We start from the raw sequence: 21,005 nt of genomic DNA, 5'->3' as shown, positions 1-21,005 counted from the left end.
TTTCTGTTGTTGTTGAGACAGTCTCGCTCTATTGCCCAGGCTGGAGTGCCGTGGCACAATCTCAGCTCACTGCAACCTCCGTCTCCAGGGTTCAAGTGATTCTCCTGCCTCAGCCTCCCGAGTAGCTGGAATTACAGGCACATGCCACCATACCCGGCTAATTTTTGTATTTTTAGTAGAGAAGGGGTTTCACCATGTTGGTGAGGCTGGTCTCAAACTGATTCAAGTGATCCACTTCCTTCGGCCTCCCAAAGCACTGGGATTACAGGCATGAACCATCACGCCCAGCTGAGAGTATCTTTATACCAGCAAATTAGATGACTGAGGTGAAATGGACAAATCCTATAAACACACAAAGTGAGGGTATCTGAGTATGTGGGCGGGAGTCAAAAATTTGTAGTTGCTTTAACACTAAAGTCAAACTAAAGCAGCTTCAAAAAGACTTCTTAAGATGCAGTATGGCCTGCTGAGGTTTTTGTTTGTTTGTTTAAGACGGAGAGTCGCTCTGTCGCCCAGGCCAGAGGGTAGTGGCATGATCTCGGCTCACTGCAACTTCCACCTTCTGGGTTCAAGCGATTCTCCTGTCTCAGCCTCCTGAGTAGCTGGGACTACAGGCACCTGCCACCACGCCCGGCTACGTTTTGCATTTTTAGTAGAGATAGGGTTTCACCTTGTTGGCCAGGCTGGTTTTGTTGGCCAATTGTCTCTAAACTGCTGTCAAAAAAAGGAATGGATGAGATTGTCTTGAATAGGGCAGAGCTAACTTGTAATCGCCTGCCTGACAAGAAACAGCTTTGACTGCATCTTACTCCTGACCTGGCCTAAGCTTTCTGTTTACATAAGATTTTTCAAGAGTTCAACTTCAAGTAGCAGCGGAGAGAGCTGCCTCTGGATTTTCTCAAAGACTGGGAATAATATGGGAACATTTGTTTCTTGTCAAAATAAGGCAAATGTTACATTGAATGATTTTGGGGGTGAGGTTTAATTGGAAATGGTCTCTGGGGACTGAAAACTGATGTTTTTGCAGATTACCTCAGGGGAACGGAGGTTTGTTGAGTTTACAGACACATTAAACCAAAGGCCGTGGGAAAACCCCTCTCCAGCTCCAGGAGATTGAAGTCAGGATCACCCACTAACCAGTGCCTTCCTTCTTAACATTCACTTTTAGCAGCTTGTGTTTACATGGGCAGTTTTGATGGGAAATTGCCATGACCACAGCGGTTTGGAGTTCTGTTTTTTTTTTTTTTTTTTTTTCTCTCCTTTTTGTGGGGACTGGGGGACTCCTCCCAAGATCACATTTTAGCATCTTTCTTTCCTACTCCATTTAGAAAAACAAAGGGTGAAATGTGGTCTCAGTGTTAACAACGGTTAATTCCGCTACTGGCTCCTCCCTGACGATTCTGAAATACACTACTGAACGAGCTCTGGCTGGTCCTTTCTATCCTGGATGTGGTTCTTCTGTGTAGCAATTCCTTGATGTCCAGTTTGGAAAGATGTACTCTTTTTCTCCACAAGAAAAAATTAAATCCGTCATGCCCAAAATGTAGTTGTGCTTTTATTTCCATTAGTGAAGTGCATTTCTGGGAAAGGGGGGTTGATTTGCAACTAAGCAGATGTCAGTCAAGCGCCCTTCAAGACACAGCAGAAACCTCACCGGGCCTGGGGCTGCCTCTCGCTGGGTCCCATGGCCACCACCTTGACCTTGGAAAGCTCTGTTATATGGGAGGTAGGGAGGACACTGTTTCTCTCACTTACTTCTGGTAAAAAGGTCAGTTCTCCCCACAGCAGCAAGAGGGCACCTGTGAACACCTGAGTCAGAGCACAGCCCTCCTCTGCTTAGAACCTTCAATGGCTCCCACCTTACTTGGAGTAAACGCCAAAGTCCTTCCTGTGGCTCCCCAGGGCCCTGCATGATCTGACTCATCACTTCCCCACCCTCCTCCATCTCTCCACTTGCCTCCCCACGCTTGCTCCCCTCCAGCCACATTGGCGTATTTGCTGCTATCTGAACATACCAGACCCCCGCCCCAAGGCCTTTGCACAGGATGCTCCCCCTGCCTCTGCCTGGATGGCCCTTACCCCAGGTAGTCACAGTTGATACGGTTTGGCTTTGTGTCCCCACCCAAATCTCACCTTGAATTGTAATCCCCATAATCCCCACGTTTCAAGGGAGAGACCAGGTGGAGGTCATTGAGTCATGGGGTTGGTTCCCCCATGCTCTTCTCCCGATAGCAAGTGAGTTCTCGCGATATCTGATGGTTTTATAAGGGGTTCTTCCGCCTTCTTTCAGCTCTTCTCCTTCCTGCTACCTTGTGAAGAGGGTGTCTGGCTTCCCCTTTGCCTTCCGTTATAATTGTAAGTTTCCTGAGGCCTCCCCAGCCATGCTGAACTGTGAGTTAATTAAACCTCTTTCCTTTTTTTTTTTTTTTTTTTTTTGAGACTGAGTCTTGCTCTGCCACCCAGGCTGGAGTACAGTGGAGCCATCTTGGCTCACTGCAACCTCCGCCTCCAGGGTTGAAGCAATTCTCCTGCCTCAGCCTCCCGAGTAGCTGGGATTACAAGCATGCTCCACTATGACTGGCTAATTTTTGTGTTTTTAGTAGAGACAAGGTTTCACCACGTTGGCCAGGCTGGTCTTGAACTCCTGACCTCGTGATCTGCCCACCTCAGCCTCCCAAAATACTGGGATTACCGGCGTGAGCCGCCATACCCGGCTAAACCTCTTTCCTTTGTAAATTACCCAGTCTCAGGCAGTTCTTTCTAGCAGTGGGAAAACAGATTAATACAATAAAACTCCCCTAACCTAACTTCCTCTTTTTTTTTTTTTTTTTTTTTTGAGACGGAGTCTCGCTCTGTCACCCAGGCTGGAGTGCAGTGGCTGGATCTCAGCTCACTGCAAGCTCCGCCTCCCAGGTTTACGCAATTCTCCTGCCTCAGCTTCCCGAGTAGCTGGGACTACAGGCGCCCGCCACCTCGCCCGGCTAGTTTTTTGTATTTTTTAGTAGAGACAGGGTTTCACCGTGTTAGCCAGGATGGTCTTGATCTCCTGACCTCGTGATCCACCCGCCTCAGCCTCCCAAAGTGCTGGGATTACAGGCTTGAGCCACCGTGCCCGGCCTGAGTTGTCTCCTTTATAATAAACCAGGAGTAGTAAGTAAAACACTTTCCTGAGATCTGTGAGTCATTCTCGCAAATTATCAAACCTGAAAGGGAGGAGGCTTGTGAGAACCCACCTGCCTTTGTAGCCATGTTGGACTGAAGTATGGGTAACCTGGGAACTCGATACTTGATACATCTGAAGTAAGGGCAGCTCAGTTTTGTGGGACTCAGCCCTTAAACCTACGGGGTCACACACCAACTCTGGGTAATTGATGTCAAAATTGAATTGTAGGACACCCAGCGGGTATCCACAGAGAATTGGAGAATTATTTAGTGTGGAAAACCCCACATATTTGGTATCAGAAATGTGGGTAAAAATGTTTATTTCTGGCCGGGCGCAGTGGCTCAAGCCTGTATTCCCAGCACTTTGGGAGGCTGAGGTGGGACAATCACTTGAGGTCAGGAGTTCGAGACCAGCCTGGCCAACGTGGCAAAACCCCATCTCTACTAAAAATACAAAAATTAGCCATGTGTGGTGGCGCGCACCTGTAACTCCAGCTACTCAGGAGGCTGAGGCAGAAGAATTGCTTGAAACCAGGAGGCAGAGGTTGCAGTGATCTGAGATTGTGCCACTGCACTGCAGCCTGGGCAACAGAGTGAGACTCTGTCTCAAAAATTTAAAAAAAAAAAAAAGGAAAAAAAATTAGCTGGGCATGGTGGTACATGCCTGTAGTCCCGTGTACTCGGAAAGCTGACGTGGGGTGGGAGATTCCCTTGAGCCCAGGAGTGAGAGGTTACCCTGAGCAACAATCATATCCAGCATGGGTGACACAATGAGGTCCTGTCCCTTTAAAAAAGGTTTTTGAGCCTATCAGGTAAACTCAACGATGGCCTAGGTATTGAGGGAGGCCAAACAAGCAATGTTAATGATCCTAGATGTGATGATGGTGTGATGGTTGTGAATGCAAATGAACATATTATTAGAGACATGTACTGAAATATGAAGGCAAGAAATGACATTGGGGTTTGTTTTCTGGAGGGTTTTCTTGTTGTTATCTTGTAGAGATGGAGTCAGGCCAGGCGCAGTGGCTCATGCCTGTATTCCCAGAGCTTTGGGAGGCTGAGGCGGGCGGATCACTTGAGGTCAGGAATTTGAGACCAGCCTGATGAAACCTCATCTCAACCAAAAATATATAAAAATTAGCCAGGTGTGGTGGCAGGTGCCTGTAATCCCAGCTACACAGGAGCCTGAGGCAGGAGAATTGCTTGAACCCAGAATGTGGGGAGGTTGCAATAGGCCGAGATCACACCACTGCATTCCAGCCTGAGCAACAGAACAAGGGGGGCAGGGGGTCTTGCTATGTTGCCCAGGCTGGTCTCAAACTCCTGGGCTCAAGCGATCCTCCTACCTTGGCCTCCCAAAGTGCTGGGATTACAGATGTACCACCACAAAAAAAAAATAAGTGAGCCGATAGATATGTTAATTAGCTTGATTTAATCATTCCACATTGTATGCATATATCAAAATGTCACATTGTACCCTATAAATATATACAATTTTTTAAAAATGAAAAAATACTTTATCAAGGGTAAAAAGGGGATTGACAAAGCAAATATGTCAATCTTTGCATTGTTGAACCTGGGTGACGTGTATACGTTTCATTGGATGAATGTTCTTGGCTTTTGTGAAAGTTCTAGATGTTTCACAGAATAATTTACAAAACTGGCTGGGTGCAGTGGCTTATGCCTGTAATCCCAGCACTTTGAGAGGCTGAGGCAGGTGGATCACCTGAGCTCAGGAGTTCAAGACCAGCCTGGCCAACATGGTGAAACCCCATCTCTACTAAACATACAAAAAATTAGCTGGGCGTGGTAGCGAGTGCCTGTAATCCCAGCTACTTGGGAGACTGAGGCAGGAGAATTGCTTGAACCCCAGAGGTGGAGGTGGCAGTGAGCCGAGATCGTGCCATTGCACTCCAGCCTGGCAACACAGCAAGACTCTCTCCAAGAGAAAACACACACACACACACCCCCCAATAATAATTTACAAAACAGGAAAGTTGTATGAGAAAGGACATAGCCTCTCATTCAGGTATTTTGAGGTAAAATCATTGCCAAAAATGAAAGTAAGGAGAAAGGAGTCAGGCTGGACAGGGGTTTCCCAAATCTTTTATTAACAGTCTCCCCTCCAGAAGCAGTGAGTGCCACAGACAAATAAAACTGAGACTGACTCTCCAGCAGCCAGGTGGGCCCAGGTGTCTCATCTTCTCTAGGCCTGGGTGTCAGCCCAACTTGATAAACAGCAGCAAAGTGGCGAGAATTCCTGGCAACTGAAATGGGTGAAGAGAGAAACATGGATCCAATGCTAGAGCTCTCCAAACCAGAATCATACTGGAGTTACGGGGGCAAGGGGAGCATCTTGTTCCAGAAAGGTGAGGGGCAGGGTTTTATAGATGGCTGAAGAACCGCCTAGGCTAAGTTGGAGCCACTGTGGTTACAGTGCATTCGTCTCCATTTATTTATTTATTTATTTATTTATTTATTTATTTATTTGAGAAGGCGTTTCACTCTGTTGCCCAGGTTGGAGTGCAATGGCACTATCTTGGCTCATTGCAACCTCCACCTCCCGGGTTCAAGCAATTCTCCTGCCTCAGCCTCCCGAGTAGCTGGGATTACAGGCGCCCAGCACCACGCTTGGCTAATTTCTGTATTTTTAGTGGAGACGGGGTTTCACCATGTCGGTCAGGCTGGTCTCGAGCTCCTGACCTCAGGTGATCCATTCACCTCAGCCTCCCAAAGTGCTGGGATTACAGGCGTGAACTACCGCGCCTGGCCCATCCTCTCCACTTTGGCCTTCCCCGGAACCCTATGGACCATATTCCCCAGACTCCACTGCCACATAACTTTTTATCTACTTTTTGATTATTATGAATAATCCTGCTATGAGCATTCACATAAAGGTTTTTGTATGGATACATGTCTTCAATTATCTTGGATTATAAACATAAGAGAGAAATTGCTGGGACAAATAATAATTCTATGGACTGATGGTGGTAGAGCATTTTTTTATGTGATTACTGGCCATCTGTATGCCTTCTTTGGATAAAAATCTCTATTCAAATCCTTTGTCCATTTTGGTTGGGTTACTTGTCTTTTTATTAAGATATAATAATTTTTCTTTTTTTTTTTTGAGACAGAGTCTTGCTCTGTCACCAAGGCTGAAGTACAGCGGTGCAATCTTGGCTCACTGTAAACTCCACCTCCCAGATTCAAGCGATTCTCCTGCCTCAGCCTCCCGAGTGGCTGGGATTACAGGCGTGCATCACCACGTCCAGCTAATTTTTATATTTTTAGTAGAGACAGGGTTTCACCATGTTGGTCACGCTGGTCTCGAACTCTTTTTTTTTTTTTTTTTTTGAGGCGGAGTCTCGCTCTGTCGCCCAGGCTGGAGTGCAGTGGCCAGATCTCAGCTCACTGCAAGCTCCGCCTCCTGGGTTTACGCCATTCTCCTGCCTCAGCCTCCCGAGTAGCTGGGACTACAGGCGCCCGCCACCTCGCCCGGCTAGTTTTTTGTATTTTTAGTAGAGACGGGGTTTCACCGTGTTAGCCAGGATGGTCTTGATCTCCTGACCTCGTGATCCGCCCGTCTCGGCCTCCCAAAGTGCTGGGATTACAGGCTTGAGCCACCGCGCCCGGCGGTCTCGAACTCTTGACCTCGTGAGTCACCTGCCTTGGCCTCCCAAAGTTATGGGATTACAGGCATGAGCCACCACGCCCAGCCTTGTAGTTTTACTTTCTTATGTCATTGCAATATCTTGTATTGGCATCATAGAATAAACTGGGAAATATGTCTTCCTCCTTTTTATTGGCAGAGTTTGCAGGTGAAACAATGGTGTTAATTCTTCTCTAAAAGTTTGGTAATATTTCCAGTGAGGATATCTGGGCCTGATCTTTTCTTTGTGGGAAGTTTTTTGGTTACTAATTTAATCTCATTACTTGTTGTAGACCTATTTAGATACTCTATTTCTTCTTGAGTCAGTTTTGGTAGTTTGTGTTTATCTAGGAATTTGTCTATTTCATCTAGGTTAGTTCATTTATTGGCATACAGGTTCAGACTTTTCCCTTATAGTTGCTTTATTTCTGTAAGGTCAGTAGTGATGTCTCTCCTTCATTCCTAATTTTAGTAATTTGAGTAATCTTTCCCTTTTTTCCCCCTTCAGTCTACTAGAGTTCTGTCAATTTTATGTTTGTTTTGTTTTTGTTTTTTGTAACATGATCTCACTCTGTCACTCAGGATGGAGTGCAGTGACACAATCATGCCTCACTAGCCTTGATATCCCAGGCTCAAGTGATCCCCCTGCCTCAGCCCCCCAAATAGCTGGAACTACAAGCATGTGCCACCACACCTGGATAATTTTTTTATTTTTGTTTTTGTAGAAATGGGTGGTCTCACTATGTTGCCCAGGCTGATTTCGAACTCCTGGGTTCAAGCAGTCCTCCTGCCTCAGCCTCCCAAAGTGCTAGAATTATAGGCTGAGTCATTATGCCCTACCTGTTTTATCTTTTCAAAGAATCAAATTTTGGTTTTATTGATTTTCTCCATTTCATTTATTTTCACTCTAATCTTTAGTATCTTCCTTCTGCTTGATTTGGGTTTAGTTTGCTCTTCTTTGTTGAGTTTCTTTCTTTTCTTTTCTTTTTTAAGTTTTGTATTTTGTTCACTGCTGTGTCCCAGTGACCAGAACAGTTTGGCATACAGTAGGTCCTTAATAAAACAGTTCAATACGTCCTAGGGAGGCTGGGTCTTACCTGTATTGCTGCAGCTCCCAGAGAGCCCCCACTCAGGGTGAAGCTCTGAGTCTTGGTGATTTTGAGGAGTTTATGGAAACAGCCCTGAGGAAACAAATGCCAAAACAAGCAGGAGCTGGTTAGGGGCTCATGGATTGCAAATCCCCATCAACCCCAACTCACTGGGCCACCCAGATGCCTCTCAGATTCTTTGAGGAGAAGGGGAGAGAGCCATGAGGGCCTTTCCTCCATCTCATTTGACTGCCACCCACCCCCTGCCACCCTAGCATCTTCCCTGTCCTCCTCATTCCCCCAACAGATCATAACGATGATTCCCTTCTACTTGTCTGTGCTAATGTTCCAGTGTGGCGATTAAGTGTGGTTGGACATCCTTGATTATTACTAGCTGTATGACCTTGGAGAAGTCACTATATTTCTCTGTACCTCCATTTTCCCATCTATAAATGGTACCCACTGGATCTGCCTCACATGAATTTTGTGAGGAGTAAAAGAATCAAAGGCCAGCCATGGTAGCTCATGTCTATAATCCCAGCGCTTTGGGAAGCCAAGACAGGAGGATCACTTGAGCCCAGGAGTTCAAGACCAGTCTGGGTAACATAGTGGGACTCCCTCTCTATAAAAAATTTAAATATCAGCCTGGTGTGCGGCTGTAGTCCCAGCTACTTGAGAGATTGGGGCAGGAGGAGCGCTTGAGCCCAGCCGGTCGAGGCTTCAGTGAGCCATGATCGTGCCACTACACGCCAGCCCAGGGGACAGAGCAACATCTGTCTCAAAAATAAACAGGCTGGACGCGGTGGCTCATGCCTATGATCCTAGCACTTTGGGAGGCGGAGGCAGGTGGATAATGAGGTCAGGAGATCAAGACCATACTGGCCAACATGGTGAAACCCCGTCTCTACGAAAAATACAAATATATAGCCAGGCAAAGTGGCAGCGCCTGTAATCCCAGCTACTCGGGAGGTTGAGGCAGGAGAATCACTTGAACCAGGGAATCGGAGGTTGCTGTGAGCCAAGATTGTGCCACTGCACTCCAGCCTGTCGACAGAGCGAGATTCCATCTCTAAATAAATAATAAATAAGGCCAGGCACGATGGCTCACGCCTGTAATCCCAGCACTCTGAGAGGCCGAGGCTGACAGATTCCCTGAGCCCAGGAGTTCGAGATTGGCCTGGACAACATAGCGAAACCCCGTCTCTACAAAAAATACAAAAATTAGCCGTTGTGGTGGTGTGTGACTGTAGTCCCAAATTATTGGGGGCTGAGACGGGAGAGTCGTTTGAGCTTGGGAGGTCAAGGCTGCAGTGAGCCATATTTGCACCACTGTACTCCAGCCTGGATGACAGAGCAAGAACCTGTCTCTAAATAAATACATACATATAAAAGAAGGAATCTACATGAAGTACATTGCAGTGGCCTGACATGTAGCTAGCATTCAATAACTGTTAGTTATTTTTAAGTGCTCTTTACATATGAACAGAAAAGCTGACATGTATTCAGTGGCTTCTTGGTCCACATATTTTCTTACTCATTTCTCACTATAACCCCATGATTTGGGTACTCTTCTTTCCTCCACTTTACAGATGAGGAAACTGAGGCTCAGAGATATCAGGAGACCAGGCAAAGTGCATGGGCAGGGCATCCTCTCTCCTTCCTGCACTTTTTTTTTTTTGAGATGGAGTTTCGCTCCTGTTGCCCAGGCTGGAGTGCAGTGGCACGATCTTGGCTCACGGCAACCTCCACCTCCCGGGTTCAAGCAATTCTCCTGCCTCAGCCTCCCAAGTAGCTGGAGTTATAGGCTCCTACCACCACACCCGGCTAATTTTTGTATTTGTAGTAGAGATGGGGTTTCACCATGTTGGTGAACTCCTGACCTCAGGTGATCCACACACCTCAGTCTCCCAAAGTGCTGGGATTACAGGCGTGAGCCACCGCGCCCGGCCTCCTTCCTGCACTTCTAGAGTTGCTCCCTCTTCTAGGCCCTTGGCACATCTCTCCTCTGGAGGCTTGGGCCACATTGAACTTGCTGTTGTCACTGTGCAGTGCCCCCTTTCATGTAATAGGTTTTTTTTTTTTTTTCCTAAATCTGGTCTTGTCCTGTCACTCAGACTGGATGCAGTGGCATGACCATAGCTCACTGCAGCCTCGAACTCCTGGGCTCAAGTGATCCTCCTGCGTGAGCCTCCCAAGCAGCTGAAATTATAGGCGCGCGATGCCACACCCAGTTCATTTGTAAATTTTTTATGAAGGTGGGGGGTCTTGCTATGTTGTTCAGGCTGGTCTTGAACGTCTGGCCTCAAGTGATCCTCCTGCCTTGGCCTCCTAAAGTGCTGGGATTACAGGCATGAGCCATCACACTCAGCCACATAATAGGTATTTGAGTGCCTGGCACTGAATTGGACAGTGGCAACCCAGCAATGTATAAAACAGACAAAATTCCTGCCCTCAGGGGGCTGCCATTTGAATGGGGAGAACAGCTAATGGCAAGCATAGTGATGCTATTGTAAAGTGGTGATAAATGCTGGAAAGACACAGAAACAGGGTATGAAGATAGAGCATGATCGTTGGGATAAGGGATCCTTTTATAGATGGGAAGTCAGAACAGCCTCATGGAGAAAGTGCCAGTTGAGTAAAGACTTGAGAGGTAGGAAGACATGTGAAGGAAGAGCATTCCAGGCAGAGGGTACAGCCTGTGCAAAGGTCGTGAGGCAGGCATGTGCCTGGTGTTTCTGAGCAGTAGCAAGGAGGCCAGCACGGCTGGAACAGAGTGAGCAAGGGGGAAAGGATAGAAGGTGACAGGCAGTTTGTGCAGGGCCCAGTGGGCCAGTGTCTGGCCTGTGTCTGTCTCTGAGGCCCCTGCCTGGGACTCAACTTGGCTGATTTTCCACAGGGCCTATTTCCTTGCAGGAGCCATTCAGTGCAAATGAAGGAATGAACGACTCATATTTCTTCTTCTTCTTTTTTTTTTTTTTTCTATTTTAGAGAAGGGTCTTGCTCTGTGGCCCAGGCTGGAGTGCAGTGGCACAGTCACGGCTCACTGTTGCCTTGACCTCCTGGGCTCAATCGATCCTCCTGCCTCAGCCTCCCAGTTAGCTGGGACTACAGGTTCATGCCACCATGCCCAGCTGATTTTTAAATTTTTTGTAAAAATGGCATCTTGCTATGTTGCCAAGGCTGGTCTTGAACTGCTGGACTTCAGTGATCCTCTTGCCTCAACCACCAGAATAGCTGGGACTTTAGGCATGTGCCACCACACTCAGCTAATATAAAAAAATTTCTTTGGCCGGGCAGGGTGGATCATGCCTGTAATCCCAGCACTTTGGGAGGCTGAGGCAGGTGGATCACCTGAGGTCAGGAGTTCAAGACCAGACTGGCCAACATGGTAAAATCCCGTTTCTACTAAAAATGCAAAAATTAACCGGCCGTGGTGTCACAAGCCTGTAATCCCAGCCACTCGGGAGGCTGAGGCAGGAGAATCACTTGAACCCGGGAGGCGGAGGCTGCAGTGAGCTGAGATTGCACCACTGTACTCCATCCTGGGTGACAGAGCAAGACTGCGTCTCAAAAAAAATTTTTGTTGTTGTTGTGGTGGGGACTTTGCTATGTTGCCCCAGCTCTGATTTCTATTTCTTCCCTCACAGAAGATCTCTGTGCTCATTACTCATGGCAGAAGTGAAGGGGTAACTGGGGTGGGGCTTGAAACCCAGCTCACCATTGCCTGGACACAAGAAACTCTCTGTGCCTCAATTTCCTCATCTGCAAAATGAGACAAGAGTAATTTCCCACCTCAAGGGATATGATGGGAGAAAACTCACAAAGTGAGTGTTCCATCACGTGGCTGGCCCTCACTCCCGCTGGGATGGTAACTTTTCATGGTTACTGCTCCATTTAAGGTCTCTGGAGGGCAAGTAGTATGGTGCTGGCAATGGATTCAGGCCAATGTGGCTTCAGATTCCAACTCTGCCAAAACTCTGTCATCTTGAACTAGTGATGTCCCCTCCCCAAGCCTCAGTTTCTAAGAGAAGGTGGAACCGTAAGTTCCTGAGCTGTGTTGTCGAAATAAGCTGAACACTCAGTAAGAGTTGATTTCTTTCTCCCTGACCCCCTTTGCAGAGGTCCCCCAAAAGAAGCCATTTTTATTAAAGTTGCCAGGCTGGGTGTGGTGGTTCATGCCTGTAATCCCAGCATTTTGAGAGGCTGAGGCAGGAGGATCATTTGAGGTCAGGAGTCCGAGACCAGCCTAGGCAACATACTAAGACCCCGACTCTAATAAAAATTTTAAAAAATTAGCCAGGCATGGTGGCACGTGCCTGTGGTCCCAGCTACTCGGGAGACTGAGGCAGGAGGATCACTTGAGCCCAGGAGTTTGAGGCTGCATCGAGCCGTGATCACACCACTGCACTCCTGCCTGGGCAACAGAGTGAGATCCTATCTCTAAAAAACTAAAAATAAGTCCAGGTGTGGTGGCTCATGTCTGTAATCCCAGCACTTTGGGAGGCTGAGGTGGGAGGATCACTTGAGCTCAGGAGTTCACTTGAGCTGAGACCAGCCTGGCCAACATGATGAAACCCCATCTCGACTAAAAATACAAAAATCAGCCAGGCGTGGTGGCACATACCTGTAATCCCAGCTACTCGGGAGACTGAGGCAGGAGACTCGCTTGAACCCAGGAGGCGGAGGTCGCAGTGAGCCAAGATGGCACCATTGCACTCCAACCTGGGAGACACAGTGAGACCCCATCTCAAAATAAACAAATAAATAAATAAAAAGGCTGGGTGCGGTGGCTCATGCCTGTAATCCCAGCACTTTGGGAGGCCGAGGTGGGTGGATCACTTGAGGTTCGAGACCAGCCTGGCCAACATGGTGAAACCCCATCTCTACTAAAAATACAAAATTAGCCAGGTGTGGTGGCACATGCCTGTGATCCCAGCTACTTGGGAGGTTGAGGCGGGAGAATCACTTGAACCTGGGAGGTGGAGGTTGCAGTGAGCCGAGACTACACCATTGCACTCCAGCCTGGGCAACAAGAGTGAAACTCTATCTCAAAATAAGATAAAAATAAAGTCACCAGCCCTCAGGGGTCTGTCAAGGCAACACACAAAATCTCCAGTTACCTTCTGGTGGATGACGTTTGTAGACACATTGCGTCCATCACAGGTCACAGTTCCGATGGATTTACAGCAACCCCTGGGGTAGGTGTGGCCCGTTGTCATTTTGAAGGAAGAGCCAGAAAAATCTGTGTAGTTATTCACCCCACAGCACTTTAGCTATAGAGAGGAGAAGAAATACTTGGAGAGTCTCTTTCAAATAATAAAATAATAAACGCATCAGAAATCATGGTTACCATGGCTACTGTCTAGTGTGGTCACGATATTCCAGAGACTGTGCTAAACGTCCTCTTACAAACAACCCATCGCAGCTCAGCACCCTCCCTGACTCCCATCTCACTCAGGGTAGAAGCTGAACTCCCAGCCTGAGCAACAGGGTGAGACCCCACCTCGGCAAATATTAAAAAATTAGCCAGGCATGGTGGCAGATGCCTGTAGTCCCAGCTACTCAGGAGGCTGAGGCTGGAGGATCGCTTGAGCCCGGGAGATCAAGGCTGCAGTGAGCTATGATCACACCACTACATTCCAGCCTGGACAACAGAGCAAGACCCTGTCTCTAAAAACAAAACAAGCTGAAATCCTCAGTGATTCTCCTGCCTCAGCCTCCTGAGAAGCTGGGATTACAGGTGCATGCCCCCACGCCTGGCTAATTTTTGTATTTTTAGTAGAGATGGGGCCAACATGGTGAAGTCCTGTCTCTACTAGAAATACAAAAATTAGCCAGGTATGGTGGTGCACGCTTGTAATCCCAGCCGCCTGGGAGGCTAAGGCAGGAGAATCACTTGAACCCAGGAGGCGGAGGTTGCAGTGAGCCAAGATTGCGCCACTGCACTCCAGCCTGGGTGACAGAGTGAGACTCCATCTCATAGAAAAAAAAAAAAAAAAAAAAAAACCAGAAAATGACAGGTGTCAAGGATGTGGAGAAATTGGACTCCTGCATTGCTGATGGAAATGGAAAATGATACAGCCACTGTGGAAAGGAGTCTGGCAGTTCCTCAAAAACAGTTTGAAGTGCAGTGCTGAGATCATAGCTTACCACAACTTCAATCTTCTGGGCTCAAGCGATTCTCCCACCTCTGCCTCCCAAGTTGCTGGGACTACAGGTGCAGGCCATCATGCCTGGCTATATTTTTAATCTATTGTAGAGATGGGTCTTGCTATGTTGCCTGGGCTGGTCTCAAACTCTTAGCCTCAAGCGATCCGTCCGCCTCAGGCTCCCAAAGTGCTGGGATTACAGATGTGAGCCACTGAGCCTGGCCCAACAAAGATTTTTTTTTTTTTCCGAGACGGAGTCTCCCTCTGTCATTCAGGCTGGAGTGCAATGGCGCGATCTTACTCACTGCATCCTCCACCTCCCAGGTTCAAGCAGTTCTCCTGCCTCAGCCTCCCGAGTAGCTGGGATTACAGGCATGCACCACCATGCCCAACTAATTTTTGTATTTTTAGTAGAGACGGGGTTTCGCTATGTTGGCCAGGCTGGTCTCGAACTGCTGACCTCAGGTGATCCACCCGCCTCGGCCTCCCAAAGTGCTGGGATTACAGGCGTGAGCCACCGCGCCCAGCACCGACAAGGATTTTTTTGTGCCCTAACAAGAGCCCTAAACAGAGCCTGACTCATAACAGATACTCAATAAATATTCGTGGGAGGACTGTATGAATGAATGAAAGAGAGACATTCTGTACCATCACAAGCTTGAGAAGCCAAAACCAGCATGCAGAAAGGCATCAGCCAGTTGCGGTGACTCATGCCTATAATCCCAACACTTGGAGAGGCCAATTCGGGAAGATCACTTCAGGTGAGGAGTTCAAGACCAGCCTGGGCAACATAGCGAGCAAAACTTTTTTTTTTTTTTTTTTTTTTTAATAAATAGGGCTGGGCGCAGTGGCTCACCGTTGTAATCCTAGCACTTTAGGAAGACTAGGCAGGCAGATCCCTTGAGCCCAGGAGTTCAAGACCAGCCTAGGCAACATGTTGAAAGATCTCTACTAAAAATTTTAGGCCGGGCACAGTGGCTCATGCCTGTAATCCCAGAACTCTGGGATGCCGAAGCGGGTGGATCACCTGAGGCCAGGAGTTCAAGACCAGCCTGACCAATATGGTGAAACCCCGTTTCTACTAAAAAAACAAAAATTAGCCAGGCATGGTGGTGGGTGCCTCTAATCCCAGCTCCTTGAGAAGCTAAGACAGGAGAACTGCTTGAACCCGGGAGGTGGAGGTTGCAGAAAGCTGAGATTGCACCACTGCGCTCCAGCCTAGGTGACAGAATGAGACTCCAACTCAAAAAACAAAAATTGTTAAATGATACATTTCATTTGTGTATCTTTTTTAAAATCTTTTTTCTTTTTTGAAACAGGGTCTTGCTCTGTCACCCAGGCTGGAGTGTAGTGGCGCCATCATAGTTCGCTGCAGCCTTGACTTCCTGGACTCAAGCGATCCTCCCACCTCAGCCTCCTGAGTAGCTGGGACCACAGGCATGCACCACTCTGACTGGCTATTTCTTTTTTTTTTTTAAAGAGACTCCCTCTGTCGCCCAGGCTGGAATGCAGTGGTGCAATCTCAACTCACTGCAACCTCCGCCTCCCAGGTTCAAGCGATTCTCCTGCCTCAGCCTGCTGAGTAGCTGGGACTACAGATGCCCACCACCACACGGAGGTAATTTTTGTATTTTTAGTAGAGACGAGGTTTCCCCATGTTGGTCAGGCTGGTCTCGAACTCCTGGCCTCAAGTGATCCTCCCACCTCAACCTCCCAAAGTGCTGGGATTACAGGCATGAGCCACTTCGCCCACCCATGTGTGTACCTTTTACCACAATTTTTTTTTTTTTAAGTGAGCCTCACCTTCTCCATGACCAAGTTCCACTGTGTAGAATAGTCGTCTGGCTCATTGTAACCTCTGTAATTCTTCCTCAGGGTCACGAAGGTGTGCTCCAAGACCACATCTCGAACCTCACAGATGGGACAGGAAGCGGTCAGTACCCCAACTAGCAAGAGTGGCCCGTTCATTGGCAGAGGTTCTTGAGGATAGAGTGGGAGGTGGGGGCTTCCCTCGTGCTGCCTTCATTTTTCCTACCCTCAGCTCATGGGTCTGTGCTAGAGGTAGACACATGGAGGCTACTGTGCCCCCTCTCCCGCCCAAGAGAGGGAAACAGGGAGACGCGTGGGTCTGGAGCCAAGCGTATCTCTCTCTACCCGTCACACACGAATTTGAATCATCTGCTCTTTGGAATCGCCCACACCCTGCTGCACCCACGATGTGGCTGTAACTCCATTAAAGAATTGAATATCATCTCCACGGAATCTCTCTCTGCACAAAAGGGGCACATTTAATTTTCTGTTTTTTAAACAAAGGTTTAAAAAATCCTTTTGCAAAGTGATGATAGAGGCACGTGGTTTGAAATTGACAATGCACAGAAGGGTAGACCATGAAAAGTCTCTCTCCCACCCCTTCCTCCCAGCCAAAAATTTCCTCCCACTCCATGCCAATGACTGTTAACTGTTTCCTGTGTCCCCAAAGAGATGTTCTTCTATGTGTGTCAAAGCAAAGTATATGTTCACTATTCTTCCTCCTTGGTTTATGCTGCACTCATTTTTCTGCATCTGGCTGTTCTCGACAGGAGTAGCAGGGGCTCTTGGTGGGCTGCCCATAACTCTGTGGCCCTTGTCAGTTCTGTGCCCACTGGCCTGGCTCCCTAGTGCCAGCAAGTGAGGATTCTCTGGCCTCTGAGCCCACGTGCCCCCTGGGAGCAGACCTCCATCAATGGCTAGTGGGAGTTGGTGGATCAATATCCCAACTCCCTCTCCACTTGAGTGGAATAACTTAGGTGCATGTTCTGTGCTGTGCCCAGCATCCCCTTTTGTGGGCTGTCTTCCCTTACCTGCCTCATTTGCTATGTCCCCTGCAGGTGTTTTCTGGGATCACCTCCCAAACAAACCACATGCCTTTGAATTCTTGTTTCAGGGTCAGCCTCTGGGGAGGATGCCAATGAGGACGGCACTCTATCCTGGAGAGCGTTCCATCTGGTGCCCAGAGAGCCGCCTCCTTCTCTGTACCTGATGTACAGGATTCCACTGTGTGGATGTATTTTAACTCACCTAAACCCTTATTCATACTCACTAGGTTCTTTGTGATCTTTCTTTTTTCTTTCTTTCTTTTTCTTTTTCTTTCTTTCTGGTTTTTTTTTTTTTTTTTTTTTTTTTTTAGACAGAGTTTCACTCTTGTTGTCCAGGCTGGAGGGCAATGGCACAATCTCAGCTCACTGCAACCTCTGGCTCCTGGGTTCAAGTGATTCTCCTGTCTCAGCCTCCTGAGTAGCTGGGATTACAGGCATGTGCCACCACGCCTGGCTAGTTTTTTCGCATTTTTAGTACAGACGGGGTTTCGCCATGTTGGCCAGGCTGGTCTTGATCTCCTGACCTTGTGATCCACCTGCCTCAGTCTCCCAGAGTGCTGGGATTACAGGAGTGAGCCACCGCACCTGGCCCTCCTTGCAATCTTTCACATGCCCTGGCATGAATGTGATTCTGCATACCAGCAAGTGAGTCCTTGAATAATTCCCAGAGATGGGACTGCCAGGTCAAAGTGCTGAAGCTTTTGTCATTTGGATGAATTTTGCTAAATTGTCCCTCTATTTTGAATACATTTCAAAACCCCAATCAATATGCAAACACTTCTGATCATCTCCCCTTCTCCTGCCACCAAACCCAAGAGAGATGAACTAAATGAACTCGGCAGGTTTTGTGAGGCCTTGGAGGGGCAGGCTGAGGATTTCAGCTTCTCACTCCATTGAAAGTGGCACGTGTGATAGGCCCCTCCACAACTGATCGTGGGTGCCTGGCGGGGAGGGCGGACTTCTATTGGTTCTATATCTTTTTTTTTTTTTTTTTTTTTGAGACGGAGTCTCGCTCTTTCGCTCGGGCTGGAGCAGTGGCACAATCTTGGCTCACTGCAAGCTCCGCCTCTCAGGTTCACGCCATTCTCCCGCCTCAGCCTCCCAAGTAGCTGGGACTACAGGCGCCCACCACCACGCCTGGCTAATTTTTTGTATTTTTAGTAGATACAGGGTTTCACCATGTTGGCCAGGATGGTCTCGAACTCATGACCTCAGGTGATCCACCCGACTCAGCCTCCCAAAGTGCTGGGATTACAGACGTGAGCCACCACGCCCGGCTTTGGTTCTTTATCTTTCTAATGCTACGTGGGTGGAGCAGGGCTGTACTTACAATTGGAAAGAAAAGAAGGACCACTGTGGCAGCTGTGACTTCCACGATGAGGACAATAACCATTGACAGGATGCACTAAAAGACACACAGTGGGAGAGAGGGCCTGGGAGCCTGCTCAGCCTCCTCCTGACCTTGTACCCTGCAGGGGAGGGGCTGTCTCTGTTTCCCCGACCCTCCACCCCAGGCCACCCTGGCCTCTCTAGTTTGAAACAATTCAAGACCAGGCGCAGTGGCTCACACTTGTAATCCCAGCACTTTGGGAGGCCGAGGCGGGCAGATCACGAGGTCAGGAGTTCAAGACCAGCCTGGCCAACATGGCGAAACCCTGTCTCTACTAAAAATACAAAAATTAGCAGGGCATGGTGGCCGGCACCTGTAATCCCATCTACTTGGGAGACTGAGGCAGAAGAATCACTTGAACCCAGGAGGCAGAGGTTGCAGTGAGCTGAGATTGTGCCACTGCACTCCAGCCTGGGTGACAAAGTGAGACTCTGTCTCAAAAAAAAAAAAAAGATTTGTATGTGTGGGGAGGCAGTTTTGGGGTCTGTGTGCAGATCCAACTTACAAATAAGAGCATGCCTCTGCTCTCTTTAGTCACTCCATACCACCCGGCACAGCTAAGCAGTACCGTGACGCATCCCATCACCAAGCACAGGTTGCCAACGTGAAGGAGATATGCGGAGGACAGCCCGAGGACACTCGTCAGGGAGGCCCCTCCACATTTACCACCAATGCCCAGGCCGATGAGGATGATGCCAGACATCTTTAGAACAGAAATCAGAAAGGAAGAAAAGTAATCTGTTAGTTGTGCACAAATAGAACTGGGTGAGTGCAGTGGCTCATGCCTGTAATCCCAGCACTTTGGGAGCCCAGGAGTTCAAGACCAGGTTGGTAGGACCTCATCTGTACCCTCTCCCCACCGCAAAAAAAAAAAAAATAGCTGGGCATGGTAGTGTGTGCCTGTAGTCTCAGCTCCTCAGGTGTCTGCAGTGGGAGGATCACTTTAGCCCATGAGGTCGAGGCTGCAGTGACTTACGACTGTGCCACTAGGCTCCAGCCTGAATGACAGATCAAGACCTTGTCTCAAAAAATAAAATAGGCCAGGCACAGTGGCTCAAGCCTATAATCCCAGCACTTTGGGAGGCCGAAGCAGGCAGATCACCTGAGGTCAGGAGTTCAAGACCAGCCTGGCCAACATGGCGAAACCCTGTCTCTACTAAAAATACAAAATTAGCGAGGCGTGGTGGCGGCCTATAATCCCAGCTACTCAGGAGACTGAGGCAGAAGAATCGCTTAAATCCGGGAGGCAGAGGTTGCAGTGAGCTGAGATCGTGCCACTGCACTCCAGCCTGAGTGACAGAACAAGACTCTGACTCAAAATAAAATAAAATAAAATAAAATAAAATAAAATATAAAATAAATAATGTCATAGGACAGGGATTAGCAAATTTTTTTTTTTCCCTGAAAAACCCAGATGTTGTGGACTCTGCAGGCCTTAGGGTGTCTGTTGAAACTACGCGGTTCTATTGGTGTAGCCTAAAAGCAGCTGTTCACAATCTGCATATAAGTGAGCATGGCCATGTTCCAATAACACTTTATTTATTTATTTATTTTTAAATAGAGATGGGGATCTCACTATAGTCGGTCTTGAGCTCCTGGCTCAAGGGATCTGCCCATCTCGGCCTCCCAAAGTGTTGGGATTACAGGCTTCAGTCACCACACCCGGCCTTAATTCTCTTTAAAATGTTACAATACAAGTGAAGGGGAGGGGTGATATTTCATTTCCTTCTCTTTCCTGGCAGCTTTTCCTTAGACTATGCTACAATGAAGACAATTACTTCTTTTTTTTTTTTTTTTTTAAATCAAGACGGAGTCTCGCTCTGTTGCCCAGGCTGGAGTGCAGTGGCGCAATCTCGGCTCACTGCCAACCTCTGCCACCCAGGTTCAAGTGATTCTCATGCCTCAGCCTCCCGAGTAGCTGGGATTACAGGTGTGTGCTACCACACCCGTCTAATTTTTTTTGGAATTTTTAGTAGAGACAGGGTTTCCCCATATTGGCCAAGGCTGGTCTCGAACTCCCGACCTCGTGATCCGCCAGCCTCGGCCTCCCAAAGTGTTGGGATTACAGGTGTAAGCCACCACGGCCGGCCTGGCAATTCCTTAGCAATGTACATTTCGGGTTACTTGTATGGTAAGGAAAAATATGTCTTGACAAATTTAAAAGATTCAGAAAATAACCTTTTCTCCTGGCCTTCCCAAACAACTTGGTCGGCTGCAGGATTTGACTCAGAGCCAAGCTCTTCCATCACCCACCTGGGCTCCCCCAGATCACACTCATCTGTGCTGGATTTCACCAGCTCTGGGTTGATGGCAGGTCCCAAAGCTCCCTGCTCGTCCTCCTCTGTCTGCCCTACATCCCTCCTGCTTCTCTAGGGAACCACAGATCTCGACGCCAATTTGGATCAACTTATTTCTGTCTTTCAGGGAGCTGACCGTGGAGGAAGGGCTGCAACAAACCAGGGGCCTGGATTGTGACATACTTACAGCCACGAAGCCATTGAGTAAAGATAACAGTTTCTTCAAGGAAGCGTACGGAGTGTGGATTTCAGCCATGCTGAACAGACTGGGGCACCCTGAACATTTAAGTTAACATCTTCCTGAACCTCTGGGCTACCGTTCCCCAAGATGATAGGGGTCTGAGGCAGGGGCGCCAACACTGACTTGCTCTGCCCCTCTCTGTCCTGGCTGCTTGGTGGTTGTCTAAGGCTGCCC

The 21,005-nt window shown here is 48.2% G+C and overlaps 1 protein-coding gene across 3 annotated transcripts in view; it reads right to left on the bottom strand.

Annotated features, from left to right (window-relative positions):
• TSPAN16 (tetraspanin 16) overlaps positions 1-21,005 on the bottom strand; it is a 24,997-nt gene extending 3,992 nt beyond the window's left edge. The window contains exons 1-7 of one of the 3 annotated variants that reach the window (XM_025365997.1): positions 20,778-21,005; positions 18,799-18,996; positions 18,234-18,308; positions 15,852-15,959; positions 13,020-13,172; positions 7,909-7,992; positions 5,251-5,429 (exon numbers count right to left, since the gene is read on the bottom strand). In XM_025365997.1, the coding sequence (XP_025221782.1) occupies positions 5,382-5,429; positions 7,909-7,992; positions 13,020-13,172; positions 15,852-15,959; positions 18,234-18,308; positions 18,799-18,996; positions 20,778-20,846 (735 nt within the window). In that variant the 5' untranslated portion in view covers positions 20,847-21,005 and the 3' untranslated portion in view covers positions 5,251-5,381. Of the gene's footprint in view, positions 1-5,250; positions 5,430-7,908; positions 7,993-13,019; positions 13,173-15,851; positions 15,960-18,233; positions 18,309-18,798; positions 18,997-20,777 lie in introns of those variants that run through there. The other 2 variants (XM_025365996.1, XM_025365998.1) reach the window with 2 other exon arrangements.

Source organism: Theropithecus gelada, chromosome 19 (assembly GCF_003255815.1).
Source record: "Theropithecus gelada isolate Dixy chromosome 19, Tgel_1.0, whole genome shotgun sequence".
NCBI lineage: Eukaryota > Metazoa > Chordata > Mammalia > Primates > Cercopithecidae > Theropithecus > Theropithecus gelada.
This window is presented reverse-complemented; position numbering and strand designations above follow the sequence as displayed.